The sequence below is a fragment of the Chrysemys picta genome, chromosome 13, assembly GCF_011386835.1.
Source record: "Chrysemys picta bellii isolate R12L10 chromosome 13, ASM1138683v2, whole genome shotgun sequence".
Taxonomy (NCBI): Eukaryota; Metazoa; Chordata; order Testudines; family Emydidae; genus Chrysemys; species Chrysemys picta.
In genome coordinates, this window is record NC_088803.1 from 35,008,204 (window position 1) to 35,029,947 (window position 21,744).

Consider the following 21,744-nt stretch of genomic DNA (forward strand, 5'->3'; position numbering starts at 1 on the left):
TTGGCCTCATGTCCCTTTTCAGACCCTTTCAAGACACCCCTATCACCACCTCTCAACTCCCTCGCGGGTGCTTTTGAAACTTGGACTGCACACACGAAAAAGCTGACATAACTAGAGAGGAATTGGCTTGATATCCATATGTGAGCTTAGTGTCACTTTGCTTTGGCTGATGAATGTTCGTAACATTAAATTCTCGGTGCCCCAGTGTGGAGTAGGTAAGGAATGGCATTGTGTGTCCCTTGAACACTTCTCCCTTAGCCAGAGCTAAATGCTGTCAGCTGCAGGCAGTTGTCTTTGCCAGCCCCTCAAAACCACAGCCAGGGTTGCTCTGATACTCCAAGAATGCATCAGTTTGCACTTTCCTGTAACAGAGTTCAGTGTACGTGCACGCTCTGAACTCTGCAGAGTGTTGGGGCCTGACTCAAGAGTGCTGAGCATCCATGGCTCTAATTGAAGTCAGTGGATCCTGCAGGTGTCTTGTCCCTTCCCAGGACGTGGGTTTGTCATGTATGTGTTAGATTTCTCTTGGCTCAGGTTTTAATTTGGAGAAGACATTTTAAGTCTTCCTTTTAAGGGTACATCTTCACTACCCGCCGGATCAGCGGGTATTAATCGATCTATCGGGGATCGATTTATCGTGTCTCGTCTAGACGCAATAAATCTATCCCCGAACGTGCTCCCCGCCGACTCCCGCCTCTCGCTCTGGTGGAGTTCCGAAGCGGAGTCGACAGGGGAGCCGCGGCCGTCGATCCCGCGCTATGAGGACCCAAGGTAAATCGATCCAAGATACATCGACTTCAGCTATGCTATTCTCGTAGCTGAAGTTGCGTATCTTAGAGTGATTTCCCCCCCCCCCCCAGTGTAAACCAGCCCAAAGATCCAAACCCACTCATTCTAATTGCATAAACCAGCAGTTTCTTGGTAAGTTTAAGAATTAGACTAAGCCCGTTGAAAGCTTTGCACTCAGCCACCATTTTTTAATTCAGTTTTTGTTTTGCAAGGCTGGTCACCTCTGCCATTTGCCAGAAATCCACCTTTGCGTTTTCTGGACATTTCACTGCTCCTTCTGTTTGCCCCCCCTTGTTATGTTATGATACGGTTTATTACATCTTTGCCATGTAAAAAGAAATCCTGTGTCTTCCTTCAAAAGAGCACGGGACACTTAATGAGCAAGGAATTTCAACCTTGCATTGAAAATGTTAATTTTGTTTGGATTTCTCTTTCCTTTCAGGACACATTAGTACCAGAAGAATGGATGAAATAGGAGGGAAAAAACTCAAATCTACACAGAAAAGTGGCCAAGAAACAGTCCAAAGGCCAGAAGTTGGAAGGCAGAAAAGAATTTTTTTTATGAAGTCAAGAGAATTGTGGTTATACTTTTTTATTTTTTTGAATGTTTTCCCTCACTTGTTTTTAGTGGCTGTTTGAGCAATTTTGGAATTAAACCAGCAAAGGCCATGTCTTTTCTTCCCCTCCCTCTTCACCCCCTCCCCCCAAGTGTTTAAATTCTGACAGTACAAATTTTGTAATTCTGACATTTTCCCCCCTTGTGGAATAAAGAGGATGATGAGAGGAAAGAAGGGTTCAATGTTTTATTCCCAGCTGCTTCAGAGGCTATGATGTAACTTTGGGTTCCATGTGAGAGTGAAACACGTTTTCACTGGCTTTGCTTAGCCCATAATTTCTTTATTCTAGGCAAGGCATACTGTTGTGTGAAGCTTCTCTTTTCATGATGCTGCTCCTGCAGTGTGCCTGGCACTTGCTTTCAAGTCCTTCCTTGGCCTCGCCCCATTCTATTCGTGTAAAGAAGTTTGTGCAGCAGGACTTTCTACTCTTGTGCTGTCTTGAATGATGGTTGCAGAGGATACAACTGGGAAGCCCACATCTGCATTTCTCCTGCTGCTCACACTGGAAGGCTGTGTAGACAGGGCCTCTGTTTGTATTAATGTTAGATTCCCTGATCCTAGAACCAAAAGAGTCAAGAGCCAGTTCTTTGGCTAAACTGAGGGAGAAACTGTCCATGGTGCTGAAATATGAAGACTAACGTGCATCCTCCCTTTTACTCTGAATTGTTAATTATTTTTAATAGGTCCCATGCAGCGTCAATGAAACTCCAGTGAGGGATGTTCAGCCTAAATCTCTACCATCAGAGCAGTTTTGTTAGCCTAGCTTTGTTTCCGTTCCAATACTGGGTACAGACCTTGCCACTTCAAGGGTGATTTCTTTGTTTTGTGTCTTTTTATAGTAGGTTAATTTCTGTGTGTGTGTGTGTGTGTGTGTGTGTGTGTGTGTGTGTGTGTGTGTGAGAGAGAGAGAGAGAGAGAGAGAGAGAGCGTTTTTCTGATAAATTAAATGAATGTCAAGAGTCTGCAATGGGCTTGCTGGCTGTGACATAGCGACATGTGATGGATTTGTTTTGAAGTCTAAAGGACTGGTTAAACACTAAGCCACGCTGGCTTTATATTCCTGGGCCATTGGAGCCCAGCCTGGGTGTACTGGAAGGCCAAAGGTTAGAAAAGTTTAAATACTTGAGTGATGCCCTAGCAATCCACACCCCCATAGTGACTTACCACTGTGATCTTTTAGCTCCATTATCTCAACCTTTTTTTGTGAAAACATGGAATTGGAAAACTGTTTTGGGTGGAGTTTTACCCCCGTCCTTCCTCTTCAATCAGCAACTCCTAGCATAGGAATAAACTGAACCCTTTTTTTGTTTTTTGTCTTTTTTTTATTTTGAGAGACCCCCTTTTCTCTGTTTTGAAAATGTTTGTTTGTTAGTACTCTGCCTGGATTCTTCCGTTTCCCTTCTTGCAGCTGTTGCCTATCACTGCAGCTGTAGGGCCAGGGGTCCAGGAGTCACCCAGCTAGCACAGGGCAGGATGGGATGCCTGGAGAAACACTCTGTAGAAACACCTCAGCTGACTTACATGGAGCTACACCAAGGATCAGGGTGGTCCTCAGGCTACATTTTTAGACGGGACATCTAAATTTGCATCCACCATCAGTTACATCCATAACTGGGAGCAGATGATTGATAGGCTTTAGCTTCCTACCTCCTTGATTGCACATGCGAGTGAGAATTTAGCTGTCTGCCATTAATGCCCACAGTGGAATGTGGCTGTTATTAGTTGGAAAGGAAAAATTGTTCCCACAAAACTAGAGGCCAAGTTGAAGCCCGTTTCAGATATTTAGCCCTTAGTGTCCACAATGTATGATATAAATATTCGCTTTCAGGCATGTAGGCTGGACCCCATTTTCATATGTGTCACCTCATGAACTGCACTGAGCAGAGGGCCATGAAGAAAAGCAAAGAAAAAATTCTCCACCCCAAGTTTGACCTAGGCAAAGGTCTAATATAATGAGAGACATCTACAAAGACCTCAACTCCACTCATGTATGTGCAAAATTATACCTATGCCTGGAGTTGACAAGTGCAGATACCGCTATGTGCTCTTTTAATAGTCTAGCACAGCTGCAAAACCAGTTGGCAAACATTGGGTCCTTAATGTGCGTTGGACAGAAAATGTAGCTCATGACCAAGAAACGGGCACATCTCAAGAGACAAGGAGGAATCTTGACCTGCTGTTGGACAGGTTTATTCAGAACAACTTTTATTTCTGCTGCGATGATGGAAAAGCAAAACCCACCCGGAATTATTTACATGTCATCTGAAGGCATAACTGTTACATGTGCAGTACTAGGAGCATCGTGATGCAAAAGTAGGAGCAGAATAATGTTCTTCCTCTGCCTTTTGGACACTGGAGAGAGGGGTTTTGTGGCACTGGGGGAACATACTAAAATATTTTCCCTTCTAAAGGGCAGTGAGGAGTTACACAGCCTCACCCTGTATGTGAAATAATGTTGCAATGGAGTTAGGAGAAGAATTAATAATGCTCCATCATGAAAGTTGAAATATATTGACCAGTATAATCTGAAATTCCCCTCTGATGATGCACAGGAGTCTCATTTACATCATACCAACCCCAGGCTGGACTTGCTGGTGAGTTCAACCCTGCTGCAAGAGTTCTGGACAGGACAAAATAGCCATGTCTTAGGCCAGCGATGTTTCCAGTACATTGTGTGTGTTTTCTAAAGAAGAAATAAATCGTTCATTAGTGTGCAATCATGTAATGCTTGATCTGATCTCCATTGGACATGTATCCATAAGGGGGAGGAGTCATATCAATGTATAGACTAAATCGACATGGATACCAAAAGGTAGTTTTTAGTAGCCTGCATGTTTATTGAGTAAACAAACTTTCAGACAGAGCAGTAACTCAGCAGATTTCTTTCAGTAGCACTTGATTCAAAAATTTTATGTTGAGATTGTAGATAATCAAATCTCGGCCCTGGGCTAGGTGTGCACAGGATTGAGTAGCCCTATACAGAGAACTGACCAGTAGCAGATAACAGTGAGAGATCTGTTTGATCAAGTACACCTGAAGGGAAGTAGGGAGGAATTAATTTAAGGACTGATTCAAATTAACCTGGGCATAGTAACTTTTAAAACAATCTTATTCCTTTATGAAATGTCTCTAGGTTCCAAGAAGGATATGCATGAATTACAGCTGTTCATGTCCAGGATCTTGTCTTTGCTGCTGTGGGTTGTTTACTCTACAGCTGGGTCCATGATCTCTGAATGACTCCTGTGCAGAAGGGAAAAAAAAGAAAATTATGAGGCAGCTGTTTGTGAATAAAGACAACAGATGTGTGTTACGTCAACCACAGGCTCGCCAGAGCTGTCATCACTTGGCTGCAAGAGTCAGACGTAAGTAAGTCAGGCGAAAGAATCGAAGGGAAGTGAGGTGGGTAAGGAAGGTGCCCAAGTTTGCTGTAGCTTTCCATTCATGGAAGCATTTGATTTTGAAGCATTTCTTTTAAACAGTACCAGTCTTCATGGCCACCATTTTCAAACTAAAGTTAGGCTCTAAATCCATGTTTAGGTACATAAGAACTCGCCACTCATTGACTTCAGTGGGCGCTGTCTGTGCTGAGATGGAAGCTTAATCATCTCTCTGCACAGTAACGCTGGTCTTAAGCCTTTCTTTTCCCACTACAAGCACTGCAAAAGCAGGATGTTGCACAAAGCTCAGCAGCTAGGGATTGCTACTCACCAGAGCACGGTGGGGAGAAGGGAGAGAGATTTACAGTTTCATGAGCTTGGCCAGGGTGTTGGCAAAGTCCTTGACATGATCACTGTTGACATCCTGAGGCCTGAATAAGAGGAGAGAGCTGGGTAGGTTGTGACATCATTCTGTGTGGAAAACAACTCACTGTTGTGATTGCTCTCAGAAAATAGAGTTGGGGGAAGAGACAAGTTGATGAGGTACAGGGCTAGTATCAGCCATGCTGTGGAGGGGAGGCTCCATCCAAGTTTCCCCCAATGCAGCTGTGCCATGCTTACCGTTGGAAAGAAAGATGCAGGCTTTGATGCACAGTAGAAGCTTTATTCTGACCAGAATGTACTGGAGAAATATTACCTACTGCCATTTTTCACCCACATAAGTCCGATAAGAATAAGGACCTATTCCTGCTCCCATTGAAGTGTACAGCAAAAGTCCTATTGACTGAAATGGGGTTAAGATTATAGGGCCCTACATTTCAAGGTAAAGCTTTCTACCTACCTTTGATTCTGCAATATGGCTCCCAAGAAATTCTTTAATACCATCTGCTGGTGGTAGCGGCTGTCCATCAAGATGCTCTCAGACTGGCGTCTGGTCAAAAATTCATGCTCCCCTTCCCCTGGACTGCGTTCGCTGGTTGGGTTATGCAAAGAACAAGAATGGGCTGCTAGAATGGCTCTCTGCAAACAGGGGCTTTACAAACAGTTTCTCCATCTCTTGCTGGAAAGATGGGGAATCTGCTGCACTTGCAGGGGTGGCTTAGCTATTGCCTCATGGATCAGGTTGTTGCAGGATCTTACTTTTGATTTGCAAATCATTTGCCCATCCATTGCTAAGATGAAATAACTGACTTCATTGCTCACAGTCTCTTGAGTAGGAATGAGGTTGGTCAAGTGGGAGACCAATGATAGGCTGCAGTTGACAAGTGTCTCCTGTCTTGTTTAGCAACACTAGTGTATGTGGTCAAAGCTGAGGGAGCAGCAATGTAGATTTTGATTTCCCCCCGCCCCCCTGCTGTGGTGCAGGGTGAAGCTTTTCTTTCAGTGACTGATAGCAGTTAATGCTTCCCGCAAAGGTTCTAGCCGGTTCCTAAGGTGGTGGAGATTAAGAATAACCCTGAAGCTAATAGGTTGGGAAGGAAAGGATTAAATACAATGACCAAAGAAAACTGTGATTGTCAGGATCATTAAAAAAATATGGGGATGCGGGGTTCTCTTAGACCACAGAAGAAGAGGCTTTTTCTTGTACTGGTGAAACAGTGAGAAATGCATGTGACTAGGAGAGATGATGATTCCATCGGACTGGACGGAAAGTTCTCTACTTTAGCTATGTGCATGGAAGAAATTGCCTGGTGTAACACGCAAAGCCCCAACCCAGTAACAGCAGAAGAATAGGAAAAGTGGTCTTACCCCAGCCGTTTGCCTATAATGGTTTGTAAGATCTTCCGGGCAGAGATCTGCCCCAAGACTTTCCGGTAGTGGTCAGTGAATATGGCATCAGCATGACGCTGCATCCTAAAGATAAGAGACAGACGCTAGATGCATAAAACACCCTGGATAATACACCCTTTTGGTAAGAAATCAACTTTAAAAATACCAAAAAACCATTCACATCTGATAGTGCTGAGAGAGGAGCTGATTAAGGGGCAAACAACCATCCCAGAATCTGTCTGACACGTTTTATTCTCCACCAGAAAAGCAATTGTTTTTTTAAAAAGTCCTGACATGGAAACAGCAGGAAAAATCTACCAACCAATCAAGAACTGCTGGGGAAAAGTGGCTTCACACTTAAATAAAAAAAATGTTGTAAAGGGCCCAAAGGTTTGTGAGTTGGGGGGGGGGAGGGAGACAGCTGGGCTGCAGCGGTGAGCGGGAAGGTGGCTAGGATGTTCCTATGCCCTGGCTATTCCCCAGCAACACCATGGGACCGTTCGGGGTGAATGCAGCTGGGACATGAGTTTCAGAGACGGCCTCAGAGGTGCTCTAATGTTCACTGGGATCTGGGTCCCAGAAGTCCTAGGAGAGGGGAAGTGCAAGCCCCCCACTCAGTCCCCACATTCTGGCTCTGTACAAGGACAGGGATGAATCCACCAGCCCAACCCCATTGCTCTTGTCTGCCTCAGTTCCCTCACCTGCTTAAACAGGACTAACTATCCCTCCCTGCCTGATGGGGGTGCTGTGAGGATGAATTCGTGAATGTTTTTGAGGTGAACAGATGCTGCCACAATTCCCAGAGATGCCTAGAGCTCTGCAGAATTGCTGCTTGCATGAAATAGGGCGGGAAAGGAGTATTGATCTTGTGCCTCATTTTGCTAACTGTCTCTTTGGAAAGGTTGGAAGAGCTAACCCCTTCCTCAGGTGTAGGGAGACAGCCTTATAATAGTGGAGAGAATACACAGCCTGCTGACTACATGTTGTCTGGCTATGAGCACAGACTTCATCTGCTAGAGCAGGGTTTTGTCCAGTCAGCACCAGGTCGGGGAGACCTTTTAAGGAAGATACCGGCACTTTCAGATATGTCAATGGCATCGTGACACTCCACTCCCTGCATTAGCGCTGGACCCATGGGGCAGTGTGCTAGGAGGGGGCTCTGTGTCGCTGGCGAAGTCTGTCAGCGGGTACGCGCTACTATGCTGTTGCCCACATCAGTTCAGTAAAGATGCTGTAGGACTTCTGGCAAGAGTTGGGGTGATAATTCCAAGCATCTTGATCAAATTCCTGTGTGAGTAATTACATGCTTCCTACCTACCCTTCCCTCTATGGCTTCAATTGGACTTAAAATTCTTCTGTTCCTGACCTAGGTAGCCACAGAGCATGGCTGTTTTCAATTTGATTCCTGTGTGTTAAACCACTAGAGAAATCAGTGAAGGTGGCTGGAAAATGGTTTGACTTTTTGGCAAAATATCAAAACCCGAAAAACCTTGGCCAAAACCGCCCCCTCCCTGCCAAAAAAAAAAAAAAAAGGCCCTGCACATTTCTATGGAAATGGTGCTGCAGTGCCTCGTGGGAGTTGTCGTTTAGGTGCATTATGCCCCCTTTCTTTTCTGTGGGCAGGTCTTGGTGGCTGAGCTAAATCTCCCATAATGCACCATGATCTCCTTTCTTGCCGAGTCACCACAGTGCATCACGGGGGGAAGTATGTAGTCCAGTAGAGAATGAGACCAAGAGGCAGCCCTACTACAACTCCCAGGAGGCACCTTCGCTGCCTTTCCAAATTGAATTTGTTTCATTTTCAGGTGAAAGCTTTTCAATTTTCAAATGTTTGGGTTTTTAATATCTTCTATAGAAAGCAGACAATTTTTGCAAAAAACTTTACTTTAATCAAAAACCCAATTTTGCATCGAAAAACAGTTGGGCTGGAAAAACTTCAACCAGCCCTAGAACTCAATCCTCTCTGTAATTTTTGCAAAATATCCACAAGTGCCCTCAAATCCTCTTGCTGTTTCCCTCATGGGCTGCAGTGTAGGAAGAACTTAACTGAGGGTCCCTTTGTGTGTTGGGGTTGGAGAGGGAGGCACCTACCTTTTTTCAGCAGGGTTGGCTAGAAAACCCTCCTCTTCCTGCTGCTGCTGCTCCACAGAGAGATTGTTGCTCTGCACTGGACTGCCATCCTGTAGCTGAAAGCTCACCGTCTTGCTAGAGATGGGCAGTGGATTGTACCTGTAAGAATGAGCCAGCAGCTCTGAGCACAACCAAGCTGCAATCCACACCATCTCCCCACCACCATAGCCTTCTCCACTGGGCCAACCACCAGCAGTCCTTAAGTAGCACTTGCTGGGTTCACCTCGGTGTGGCTTGTCTTCTCTCTTATTCTTCCCTTCCCTGTCTCATGGAGACAGCGCAGGTTGTCTTTGTACTGCTGTCCTCCAGCTCTGGAAGCTGCCTAGATGCTACTTATACCAATATGCTAGGCACCTTTTGAGATTAGAAACCCAGAAGTCCCAGGCACAAAGCAACAGACAGGTCCCCCTCTCCAAAATGCCAACATACCCAGGCAAAACATAACCAATTCTCACTGTGCCAGTTCTTGAAAGCAAAGCCCAAAGTTTTGTAGATCTACTGATTTGTGAACTTACAAAAATAAGATTTCAACGGGTGGTAGAGAGATACTTAAGTGAATTACAAGGAGGCCTTAGTACACAACCCTTCAATCCATATAATACCAAAGCTCCTATACCTCTCACTTCAATGCAAGTGGACAATAATACAGAAGAAGCAAAGACAGTTAACCTGTACTTACAACTTTTTAATTAAAGGCAGGGCTGGCTGTACCATCTATATTATTACGGTTGCTGAACACTTCCCATTATAAGACCCTGTTTTCAACTGTTTATAATTTTGCCAAACGTCAACCATTTAGGCTGAAATTTTCCATGCCAGGCTGAATTGTTTTGAAAAATTTAACCAAAATAGCTCCGCTATTTCCAAGAACGAGGCAAGGGCAAAATGTGTTGTTTTCCCCCTGTTAAAAAATTTGTGAGCCCTTTTCTTTAAAATGTCCTAGCACGCCTGTACTCAAAATTTGGCAAGGGGGCGGCCTTTGTGTCAGGGATGTGTCTTTTGCCCTTCCCATAAAAATCCACTTCAAAGTTGGCCAAGTTATAAGCATTTGAAAAACAGGGGTTTGTAAATGATCAGAGACATCTTTGATTTGAACAGCTAAGATCTCCAAAGATTGTCCTCACTAAGCATGCTCCAGCCCCTCGCTGCTCCTGTGTATGACCAGACTGCCCATGTGCCATCCCTGCAGAGTGACTTTCTTTTTTCTACGCTAGAAAATTAGGTTGCTTTAACTACATCGGCCAGAGGTGTGAAAAATCCACCCTCCTGAGTGGATAGTTAAGCCGACCTAAGTCCCCGTGTAGGCAGTGCTAGGTTAATGGAAGAGCTCTTCATCAACCTAGCTACCACCTCTCGGGGAGACGGATTGCCTGCGCCGATGGGAGAATCCCTCCCTCGGTGCAGGAAGTGTCTACACTGAAGCACTGCAGCAGAGCAGCTGCAATGGTGCAACTGTGCCCTGTAGCATTTTAAGTGTATGCGAGCACTGAGCCTGTTTCAGCCCAGGGCTATGGGGGGCTCAGAAGGACTTTCTCTTTCCAGTAATGGCTGCTCCCAAGTGCTGTGGGCTGGGGTGCGGCAAGGCACTGGGACTGAGAGCAGGAAGTCCATCTCTCATGTGCTTTCAGTGATCCCCTGCTGGCATCCAGCCAGCACAGAGGAAGAAGCTGTCCAAATGCAGAAGGGACAAAAGCCAGATGGGGGGTGGGGGAAGGAGTAGATTGGGACAGGGAGTGGGGAGACAAATGGACTAGCTAGGCAAGGAGACTGAGACTGGGAACCAGTGGAGAACATGGCGGTGGGGACTGAGACTGGATGGGGGAAGACTGGCACTGGCTTCTGACTGGGACTAGGAACCAGTGTGGGGGCACAATAGGGGTAGGAGAGATGGCCCTGACAAGGAGTTTGGTGTGGGGGAGAACTTGGACTGGCTGGGCAAAGGAACCGGGTGGGAGAAGTGGAAGAGGCTGCGAGTTGGGGGGAAGGGGAACAGGAATCGGGGCTTAGCTTCCTCCTATGGGCTTGCTATCCAACATGGAAAAAATAGTATGTGAGTACTTAATGAATACGCACAGTGGGGCCAAGTTAAAGCTACACCGGCCACCCGAATTCTGGCACTTCCTAACTTTTGAGTGCTTGACTTTGCAACCTTAATAATGTCGGGAGTGAGAGAGAGATGTTGCCTGATGACTTGGGAAACTGCTAATGAACTATATAGAGAGTCCACTCTAGGTCACCAGTTCAAATCCAGCATGGCGTGGTTGCAACAAAAAACAATTACTATCTGATGGCAGTTTGGCTCATATGTAGGAGCTTGTGATTCTAGGCATTGTCCTCTGGCTCTATCTGGATTTTTATCCTGCACCCAGCCCTGTGGTATCTGAGCACCGTGCAAGCGTCTAGTGCTACCATTGGTTCCCCAGTTGGCCAGCTCAGTGGAGCCTGAACTCTGCTATTGCCAGTAGAGGAGGGGTCTCTAGGTCGACCTGAGGTCTGTTGCTGTGGCAGTGAGTGGGTAAGCTTGTTGTGCTGTCGTTCATGTACCTGTTCTGTGAGTAAACAGAGGGCTTGGGCTCCCGGGCTGCTGTCCTGGCTGCTATCACCAGCCCTGAACTCACATATTTTGCTTTAAAACTGTTTAGGCCGTTTGACCCTGGCTGTCCCTTGTTTCGACTGCATCCAGTTTTCTCCTCAGGGGCCTTATATTTAACCCTTCACGCTGTCAGACACAATGACAGCAAACCATTGTGATCCATTATACCACCACCTGACTTCACGCCCATCAACAAAGAGCGGGCATGGAGTGAATACTGGACTCAACATTGTGCCATGCGTCTTCAGTGAGCCAAGGACCCAGATGAATCCGAAAGCTGTAGGTCCCATAATAGCAATGTAAACAGCTGCTCATGGAGACATTGCAGGCTCCGCTTTCTCATCCCAGCCAGAGGAATGAGGAGGAGGAAAAGCTTGTTCTCACTGAAGCGTAAAGTAATGTTTAAACAAGACAACTTGGCACAACCTGCGGGGTCGGCACAGGAGACTTTCAGCCCCGGCATAGAAGGGGGTGCTGCAGGTCACGACTGACTTGTACTGCCAGAGCTATGTGTGGGAGGCGCTCCAGGTGGAAATAGCAGGAGGAGGTGTGGGTCAGGACTGAGGTGAGCTGACAGGGCTACAGGCAAGGGGCAGAGATCAGGACAGAAATAGCACAGGTGCCACGGGTCAGGATGAGGTGAACTGTCAGAGTTGCGTGGGGACCCTGGAGCCCTGGACTGAAATAGCAGAGGATGTTGCTAGTCAGGATTAAGAGCTGCCACAGCTTGTGGTGGTGGGGAGTCTGAAAATGCAGAGGGCTTTGCCAGTCAGCATGGAATGTGCTGTCGGGGGGGGGGGGGGGGGAGCTTGCAAAATGCTGCCTGCAGTGTCGTGAGCCTGGTATGAAAATCCACCAAATGCCCAGGCCAGAAAATAGGAGTAAAGTCAGAGCGATGGGGGGAGATCTTTGGGCAGGCAGGAAGCTAAAGGGGCTTGGAGCCTACCTGAGAGCTGGATAGAGAGGAGAAGAGATGGAGCACATGACTAAATGGAGGAACAGGAGGAAGATGGCCCTGTGCAGCATCCTTCACCCTTCTGGAGTGACCTGAAATCAAGAGAAATCCAAATCAGTGATGGTAACAGACAGTGACTCCTGACCTCATAGCAACAGTTGGGGGCCCTGAGCACACCACTGCCAATGTGTTGGGAGAAAGCTTCTTGAATGTGCATGGGAACTCTCAGCTACATCTTCATTTTCTCAGTCAGACTCAAGTCGCTGCATCCCTGTGTCATCAGCATCAATGGGACAGAAATCACCCTGTGCGGCCTATATTTATAATACCCAACATGTACTTCCCCTTGCAAGACAGCGGCCTCAGCATATCCGTGTCTTGGCATTGCATGATGATTATCATATAAATACCTGATTAACAGCCACCATCTCAGCAAAGCAGCCCCTTCCAATGCCTGCCTCTGCCTGGAACGCTGTCCCAGCAAGTTGACTCCCTGCCTTTGGTGACTGATGGCCAGACTCTAGAGCCCATTTCCAGGGAATGCTGATGGTGATACAAACGCCGGCCTTGAATCCATAACCCCCTGCCTGTGAGCTGGGATCAGAACATACTCCCCTCTCACTAGGCCTTTCTGCTCTCACCCGCCACTATTGGAGCACGTTTTACCCAGACGAGTCAGAGACCGGAAGCAGGGAGTGTGGGATTGTCCTAATTAGAGCTGCTTGAACTACTTTGTTAGGAGCCGAGCTCTTTTTTCAGGCTAGTGAACCCAATCCTGATTTTCGTCTGAATGGATTTGCCCTTTGTAAATATTTGCCTGATAGTTTGCACAAATAACTTTCACCCTCTGAGGAGCTGTTTGGATTACAGGAGCACCTAGGGGCCCCAGCTGAGATTGGGACTCCTTTGCATCAAGCCCTATACAACCACAGAGAGAGAGAGTCCCTGCCCGGAAGAGCTTACAGGTAAATAGACAAAGAGTGGGAGGGGATAAAGGAGGCCCTCGTAAGCAGAGCGATTCACCTAAGTTCACAGGTGGAATTAGGAAGGTGTCCTGGGTTCTAGAGCATTAGCTTAGCTTCTGCCGACACACTACTTGTGTTGTGCAGTTGGTCAGCTTAGTTGCATAGTAAGTGGTTCTCCTCCCATAATGGATGGCTGCAACACCTGACATGGGAAAACAAGTAACAACATGTTTCTGAAGCGATAACAGTCCATGTGGACAAGGGGGATCCAGTGGATATAGTGTGTTTAGATTTTTAGAAAGCCTTTGACAAGGTCCCTCACCAAAGGCTCTTAAGCAAAGTAACCAGTCATAGGGTAAGATGGGAGATTCTCTCATGGATTGGTAATTGGTTAAAAGATAGGAAACAAAGGGTAGAAATAAATGGTCAGTTTTCAGAATGGAGAGAGGTAAATAGTGGGGTCCCCCAGGGATCTGTACTGGACCAATCCTATTAAACATATTCATAAACGATCTGGAAAAGGGGTAAACAGTGAGGTGGTAAAATTTGCAGATGATACAAAACTATTCAAGATAGTTAAGTCCCAGGCAGACTGCGAAGAGCTACAAAAGGATCTCTCGAAACTGGGTGACTGGGCAACAAAATGGCAGATGAAATTCAATGTTGATAAATACAAAGTAATGCACATTGGAAAACATAATCCCAATTGTACATATAAACTGATGGGGTCTAAATTAGCTGTTACCACTCAAGAAAGAGATCTTGGCGTCATTGTGGACAGTTCTCTGAAAACATCCAGTTAATGTGCAGCAGCAGTCAAAAAAGCGAACAGAATGTTGGGAATCATTAAGAAAGGGATAGATAATAAGACAGAAAATATCATATTGCCCCTATGTAAATCCATGGTATGCCCACATCTTGAATACTACGTGCAGATTTGGTTGCCCCATCTCAAAAAAGATATATTGGAATTGGAAAAGGTTCAGAAAAGGCAATAAAAATGATTAGGGGTATGGAACCGTGCCGTATGAGGAGCGATTAATAAGACTGGGACTTTTCAGCTTGGAAAAGAGATGACTAAGGGGGTATATGATAGCAGTCTATAAAATCATGACTGGTGGAGAAAGTAAATAAGGAAGTGTTATTTACTCCTTCTCATACCACAAGAACTAGGGGCCACCAAATGAAATTAATAGGCAGCAGGTTTAAAACAAACAAAAGGGAGTATTTTTTCATACAACACACAGTCAACCTGTGGAACTCCTTGCCAGAGAATGTTGTGAAGGCTAAGACTATAACACAGTTCAAAAAAGAAGATAAATTCATGAAGGATAGGTCCACCAATGGCTATTAGCCAGGATGGGCAGGGATGGTGTCCCAACCTGTTTGCCAGAAGCTGGGAATGGGCGACAGGGGATGGATCACTTGATCCTGTTCTGTTCATTCCCTCTGGGGCACCTGGTATTGGCCACTGTTGGAAGACAGGATACTGGGCTAGATGGACCTTTGGTCTGACCCAGTATGGCCATTCTTATGAATGTTTCAAGATAGGCAAACACTTTCATGATTGTTTAGCAGCTGTCTGGATACTTGGGAACAGGAATGATCCAAGTCTGTGGACGAAAGTGAACTGAACTCTGTGCTTTTATTTGTGGAAATTAGAGCTGGAAGAAAATTTCCATTAAATCTTTTTTCCTGATGGAAAGTACCTTTGTGATCAACATAAAAATGTTTGCAAAATGTTATCATTTGGATGGAAATTTATCAACAACCATATTCCAAAATGGAAAAATGCTTGCTTTAAAAAAAAAAAAAAAAAAACTAGTTGGGTGTCAATCACAGGTCGGGTAGAGCTGGGTTGTGGCATTGGTGGGAATTCTTTGGGGGAAGTTGATTAGTTTAGTTACAATGTTGGGTTATTTTATTTGATCTGAGGTAATTGACAGGTCTGTTTATTCGTGTGTGTGTGTGTGTGTGTGTGTGTGTGTGTGTTTAATCTGTTACCTGGGGCTCCGGAATACCAGATGGTTGCTATTCTATTGTAGTTTAGTAAAAAAATCCAAATACATATTTATTTCTAGAGCTGTGAACTTAGACAACTGCTGGCAAAGTGCATAAGAAGCCACAGTCCTGACTTCAAAAAGCTTTTAGGCTCGCTGGGATAGATCTCATATGAAGGGTATTCGCCCAAGACACAGGAGAGCCTGGAGTGATTGTCAGCAAGAAAATACAGGTAAGAAGCTGTTGTGAGTGAAAAGGGATCTGAAGAAGAACAAGAAGGGTGCATGGCACACAGGGAGGGGAAAGTTGTTACAAGCAGAGGAATGAAAGAAGGTGCAGAGCTGAATGTAGAAAGAGATAAAGTGACCAATGAGGAGCAGGACATGAGATGGGGCTATTCCCTTCTCTGCACTGGCATCCGCAGGAGGAGAGGATGCCGTGCCCTTTCCCTGGGTGGAGCAGCAGCAGAGTTCCTCCTGCCCTCTGGGACATATTGTGCTAGCTCTGGCACAACTCCCTGCAGAGCTCCTGCCAGGCTGTACTCCTCTGTGCTGTCCACAACAGGCTGCAGCACCTGTATGCCACTGTCAAGCCCTAAATGGCTTATCACCTGCTACAAATTTGGGGATAGAACCCAGATCTCTGGCCCTGTGCCATAGGCACAAAGCATCCTTCCTCTCTTCCAGTGCCTGAAAGGATCAAACAGGCAGCAGGAGCCTGACAGTGAAGGAGAAGGAATCTAACTGCACATGGACTTGATCAGGGATGGGAGATGAAATGGAAATGCAAAATAATTCAAAGGACTGTGTGGGTGAAGGAGAGTGAACCTCAAAGATTCAGTGGAGAGTTGTGTGAACACGATCCAGTCCAGCCAGGTCTGTAAGACTGGGCTGCATATCTGACCAGCACAGGCAGGTGTGTCTATCCCTAAGGACTGGGCATTGTTGCTGCTGTTGATCATTGATGGAGTGCCATCAGTGCACGTGGCACTGCACAGATATGATCCCTAGGCCAAGGTGCTCAAAATTGAAATCTGACAACACGGTGATGACACACAGGAGCGTTGGGTGTGTTTGAGTTTTTCATAGACACAAAAGGGGTTTTGTGTTTGGTGGGTTATCACTGAAGCTCCTCATGGACAAATTGTGTTTTAAGTTGCTATTTGAAGGAGGAGAGGAAAGTTGTTTGGGGCAAAATGAGTAAGAAGGCGTTCCAGGCATAGGAGCTGATCTCGCTGCTATTGATGTTGTTTATTTATTATTGTAGTGTCTAGGAGTCCCATTTATGAACCAGACCACATTGTGGCAGGTGCTGTATAAACACAGAACACAAAGACAGTCCTTGCCCCAAAGTTAAGCCCCCACTGACTTCAGTGAGTGCAGAATCAGACTCCCAGGGAGCAGGATTGTACTATTAATTACTGTAAACAGTTCCCCAGCCTGCTTTCTGGTTTCCCAGTTTACAGCTGTTTATGCTTCAAACCTGCAGGCTGGGTCAGCCTTCAGCACTATTTCCATCGGTTGTTCTTTTGGAAGTGAAGCAGCTTGACCTAACTTTAGAACAGAGCTGATTGTTGGTAAAAGAGGGAACTGAATCCACCTCCCAAAGAATTCTTGCCTCTTAGAAACCATCATGTCAGCCCCATGAAGACCCTCCGAATGCCAGGGAACCGAACCAGTGACACTCCTGTGGGACAGAATTATAAGGCTTCTGGTTTTAGGTTTACACTGCTGTTTAATGGAGGAAGCATGCCCCCCACCCTGGTACCCCAATACCCCAACATGAATCCCAAATCATATCCATCAACTTCTGATAAAGAAAATGAGGGTGATCTAGACACTCCAAAAGGAGCGTTGGCACTGTCCCAGACTTGGGTGCCAATCATTGTTCTTTATATTATGAACAACAAAACCACTGTGAGAGCATAGCAGTGAAATGGCAGTGGGGTTGCACAAGTGCAACCAGGGGAGAATATAGCCCTTTGCTTTTCCCTTCCTTCCCGTTTGTATTCCTAGGGTAAGACACCCCACCACACACTACTATCCCCACTTTCATTCTATACCCAGCTCCTCTTCTTTCAGTGCCAGGTGTTCCTCCAGACTGTTTTCATCCCTTTTGAAATCTTTATTCTGTACCCCCTCTGACCCCATTAGTTTCTTAAAGAAGCTTTTTTGATTTTCCTTTTCTCTCATCTGTTTTTACCTTCCTTATCTTCTCTTTCCCCTCTCTCTCTCATATCCCTTCATTTCTGTCCCCTTGGTCCTTTCTCCTTTGGTCTTTCTCCCACCCCATACACAAGGGATACTGAACATGGAGTCCTGCTCACCTTCCTCAAGTGTGGCCGTTATTTCAGAGGGTGAACAGAAGAATGTTCAAGTTTCGCTCTCTGAACATGGCCAAGTTGACAGCCCTGGAAAATCTTGTTCCCGTCTTAATTATGACAGGGTTAATTTCACTTCTTTGCTTTGCATTCTAGCGAGGGGAGGGTGGGGGAGATTAGTAAATTCCCTTTAAGATGAAAAGCATTTAATGTGATTGTAAAAGATAAAGCACAACAGTTTCCCAACACCCCCTCATGCAATTTTAATGTTGCAGTGTTTGTGAAAATACTGATGGATAGATTAGATCGATCACTCCTTCTGTTCCTTACTGTGTCTGGGATACGTGTCTAATCAGTCCTAAAAATACTGCTGAGGGGATGCAATGAAACCTTAATTACTCCTGCAGTCTGGTAAGGTTGATTTTTATACTGTACAATATTGCAATTAAAAGTACAAAGATATTTCCAATTGCTTCCTCTGCTATCCTGTAATTGGTTGTGCATTACCTGTAAGTCTTTCAAATTTCTACTCATCCCTTTGTTTGGCTCAACTAAATAGTTATTAATGGATGAGTAAAATATTAGTTTTGTGGTGGCTTTCATCATCAGTGTTGTAAGAGCAGGGTGCCAGATTCTGTGCCTGGGCTCGTAAATTTCCAGACTGTTTTGCAAGGCTGTTCTATAACATTACTTTGTATATTTACATGTATCAGACACTTCAGTTATTCATAATTGTTTCAGTCTATAACTTAATCCATAAAGCCCTTTGAGATTAGTACTGAGGCTGCTGATAAATGCCAAATCTGATTGTGTTTTTAGGGTAACTGAATTGCCCCCAGTTTCCAAATAGCAGGTATCTTGTTAAAACACACATGCAAAGGATCAAACTTACCGTTCCCTGAGGAAATGGGATCTTCCCAGCTCGCTACGTGATTTCCTTTCCCTGTTAAAAATACTTCTTCTTTCTCTCTCGCTCTCTTGCCAGCTTTTGTTGCTTCAGCGAACTGGACTGGGTTCCTTCCTCCTTAGTTCTTTACCTATGCAGGGTCCCAGCGGACTGGGACCAAGACTCGTTCAGATTTCCCCAACTACCGTGGCAGTTCTGCTGCTGCTGCGAGAGGTGCACCTTCTCCTTTTATACCTGTGCTCCCTTAGGAGTTCTGTGGGCTTCTCAACGTCAGAGGATCAATTACCCTCCAGTCGTTCAAAGGGCTGTGTTTAGCATCCCCTCTTTTTGCGGACGAGGATGCAGGCAGGGAGGTGTGGGAGGCAAGGGGGGGCTATGCCTGCAGTTTGAGGATGATTTGCATGCTTTCCCTTTATCTTACAGATATAGAATAACAACAATAATTTGGCACAATGAATGACAAATTTGCTTTACAAGGTAAACTTCTTTTCCCTTTAAAATGTCATTTTTCCTTGTAACCCACAATGGGGGAAAGTTAACCATTAATATTCGTTCCTGCTGCCTTTGTAGGAAGGTTTATCTCTTGGCCTTTTTCTTTTCCTCCTGATTATCAGGCTTTTCCTCCTTCCCCTTTGTTGTTGGCACCTGCTGTCGTTAGCAGGGCAGTTCATGCTTCAGTCCCTCGCAAACATCGCAGCCTCACGTCAGGCAAGCAAAGCATCTTTCTGAAGAGCCTCACTCTGTGCATGTGTGCTGGAAAAATCAGAGGTCCTGCTCCATTTGCCATGTCATCCCTCCATTTTGGTTTCCGGTGGCCTGTTCCATTCCTGCAGGAACCGTTCGGGAAATGCTTTTTACAAAGCCTCGTTTCGGAGGGAACTGGATGGCGCTGGGGGCTGGTAATAAGACTTTCCTTGCTCCATGACCAGTGTGAACCCAGACTGGAAAAGTTGTTACTACCAAAAGATCGGAAGGGATCTAAACCTTTCTGCTTCAGACCATAAGCCAACCTCCAGCTATTTTGGGTGTTTGGAGGAAACTTTCTGTGGGGCAGGTTATCTCAGAGTTGCCTCCTGCAGAGTTTCTTGCACCTCTGGAGCAGCTGTGTTCTGGCTACTGTCAGACAGGATGGCAGGACAAGATGTCCCACTTGGTCTTCTCTGGTATGGAAGGTGGGGGTTTTCAAAAGCATTCAGTGTTGGCCTAACTCTGCAGCCTTCTCTCAAAACACACCATCCCCATAGACACTAATCCTCAGTCTTCTCTGGCAGCTATGGTAGAGGGCAAGGATGAAACTCCTCTGTTGCTCTTAGAGGCAGTCCCTCTGTCAGGGTTGATGCATATTGGCAGGGTGGTGTGAGGGAAGTTTGCACTGCCACTGCCTGGACTGTACCTGCTCTGTAGATAAATATAGCGCTTCCATCCCTACTGCGGTCAAACCGACATCATGGGCCCAGTCCAACTCCCAGTGAATCAATGAAAGGCTCCCATGGCCTAAACAGGAGCTGGATCTGTCCCTAAAGAGGATCTATGTAATATATTTGCAGTTTTGTAAGGCTTTTGACTTGGTACTGCATGATTTTTTGATTTAAAAAACTAGAAAGATACAAAATTAACCTGGCACGCATTAAATGGATTAAAAGCTGGCTGATAGCTCTCAAAATGTAATTGTAAATGGGGAATCATCATTCAACAGGTGTTCCTAGTGGGGTCCTGCTGGGATCCTTTCTTGGCCCTAGGCTACTTAACATTTTATTAATGCCCTAGAAGAAACCATAAAATCATCACTGATCAAGTTTGCAGATGACACACACATTGCGGGAGTGGTAAATAATCAAGAGGACAGGTCACAGATTCAGAGCTATCTGGGTTGTTTGGTAAGCTGGGAGCACGCAATCTGTGTTTTAATATGGCTTAGTGCAAATGTCTACATCTAGGAATGAAGAATGCAGGCCACACTTATAGGATGAGGGACTCTATCCTGAGAAACAGGGACTCTGAAAAAGATTTGGGGGGTTGGTGGATAATCCGCTGAACATGAGCTCCCAGTGTGACGCTGTGGCCAAAAGGACTAATACGAACCTGCTGCATAAACATGGGACTCTCGAGTAGGAGTATGGTGTTTATTTTACCTGTGTATTTGGCACTGGTGTGACCGCTGCTGGAATCCTGTGTCCAGTTCTGGTGTCCATAGTTCAAGAAAGATGTTGATAAATTGGAGAGGGTTCAGAGAAGAGCCATGAGAATGATTAAAGGATTAGAAAACATGCCCTGTAGTGATAAACTCAAGGAGCTCATTCTCTTTAGCTTAACAAAGAGAAGGTTAAGAGGTGATTTGATTACAGACTGTAAGTAGCTATACGGGGAACAAATATTTAATAATGGGCTCTTCAGTCTAGCAGAGAAAGGTCTAATGCAAGGATGGGCAAACTTTTTGGCCCGAGGGCCACATTGGGGTGACAAAACTGTATGGAGTGCCTCCCCAAACAGCCTGGCCCCAGCCCCCTATCTGCCCCCTCCCACTTCCTGCCCCCTGATGGCCCCCCTCAGAACACCCAACCCATCCAACCCCCCCCGCTCCTTGTCCCCTAACCGACCCCCAGAACCTCACCCCCTATCCAACCCCCTTGCTCCCAGTCCCCTGACTGCCCCCCTGACTCCTATCCACACCTCTGCCCCCGACAGGCCCCCAGGACCCCACGTCTATCCAACTCCCCCTGTTCCCCGTCTCCTGACCCCTAGCCACACCGCCGCCCCCTGGGATTCCCACACTTCTCCAACACTTCCCGCCCCCCTTCCCCATCCCCTTTTATTTTATTTCTTAAAATGTGGTTCAGCTGCAAAGCAACTGTGGGAAGAGCCACAGGAAGGATTATTCTCTTTATTCCAGATCTGAGTTAAAGAAGCCTCCACACAAAACTGTTCAGGAGGAAAAGGTTTGCTGTGCAAATCAGGCATTTGTACATAGATATTCTTGTTGTTTTAACACCAAATAAGGAAAATGTTCTGAATACCACAGCAGAGCTTTAAAAATCAATGTGCTGGGCCACGCAGCCGTGTGCTGTCTTTCAGCACTGCAATGAGATCGTTCAGCTCTACGTTCATTGCTAATGTTTCTGAAACAAAACTTCCTGCTCTTTCATGGATGAGGCTGGTAGCACCAATTTTTCAGCACAACTTGTTTTTCCCCGGCTGTAAATCAGTGCTACGCTTCCCTGTCTCACACATGAATCATGCTATTTTGTTAAGCCCTGTACCACGCTGGAGCAGTTATCAACTGTCTCAGGGTATTTATTTGTGCTTCTCGACCATTATATTTT

General features: G+C 45.8%; 2 protein-coding genes across 3 annotated transcripts in view; one reads left to right on the plus strand and one right to left on the minus strand.

The window, feature by feature from the left end:
• Window positions 1–1,577, plus strand: part of RPN2 (ribophorin II) — a 31,495-nt gene extending 29,918 nt beyond the window's left edge. For both annotated transcript variants that reach the window (XM_005295323.5, XM_005295324.5), the window contains one exon: window positions 1,232–1,577. In XM_005295323.5, coding sequence (XP_005295380.1) covers window positions 1,232–1,241 — 10 coding nt within the window. In that variant the 3' untranslated portion in view covers window positions 1,242–1,577. The remainder of the gene's footprint in view (window positions 1–1,231) is intronic.
• A 2,004-nt stretch (window positions 1,578–3,581) lies between these two features.
• GHRH (growth hormone releasing hormone) lies at window positions 3,582–18,627 on the minus strand. Its single transcript, XM_005295322.5, has 7 exons — window positions 18,410–18,627; window positions 12,223–12,323; window positions 8,645–8,782; window positions 6,533–6,637; window positions 5,625–5,756; window positions 5,115–5,214; window positions 3,582–4,646 (listed from the first exon to the last, which is right to left on the minus strand). Exons 2-6 carry the CDS (start codon window positions 12,300–12,302, stop codon window positions 5,145–5,147), a joined length of 525 nt encoding a protein of 174 aa, XP_005295379.1. The 5' UTR covers window positions 12,303–12,323; window positions 18,410–18,627; the 3' UTR covers window positions 3,582–4,646; window positions 5,115–5,144.
• Window positions 18,628–21,744: the final 3,117 nt, after the last annotated feature.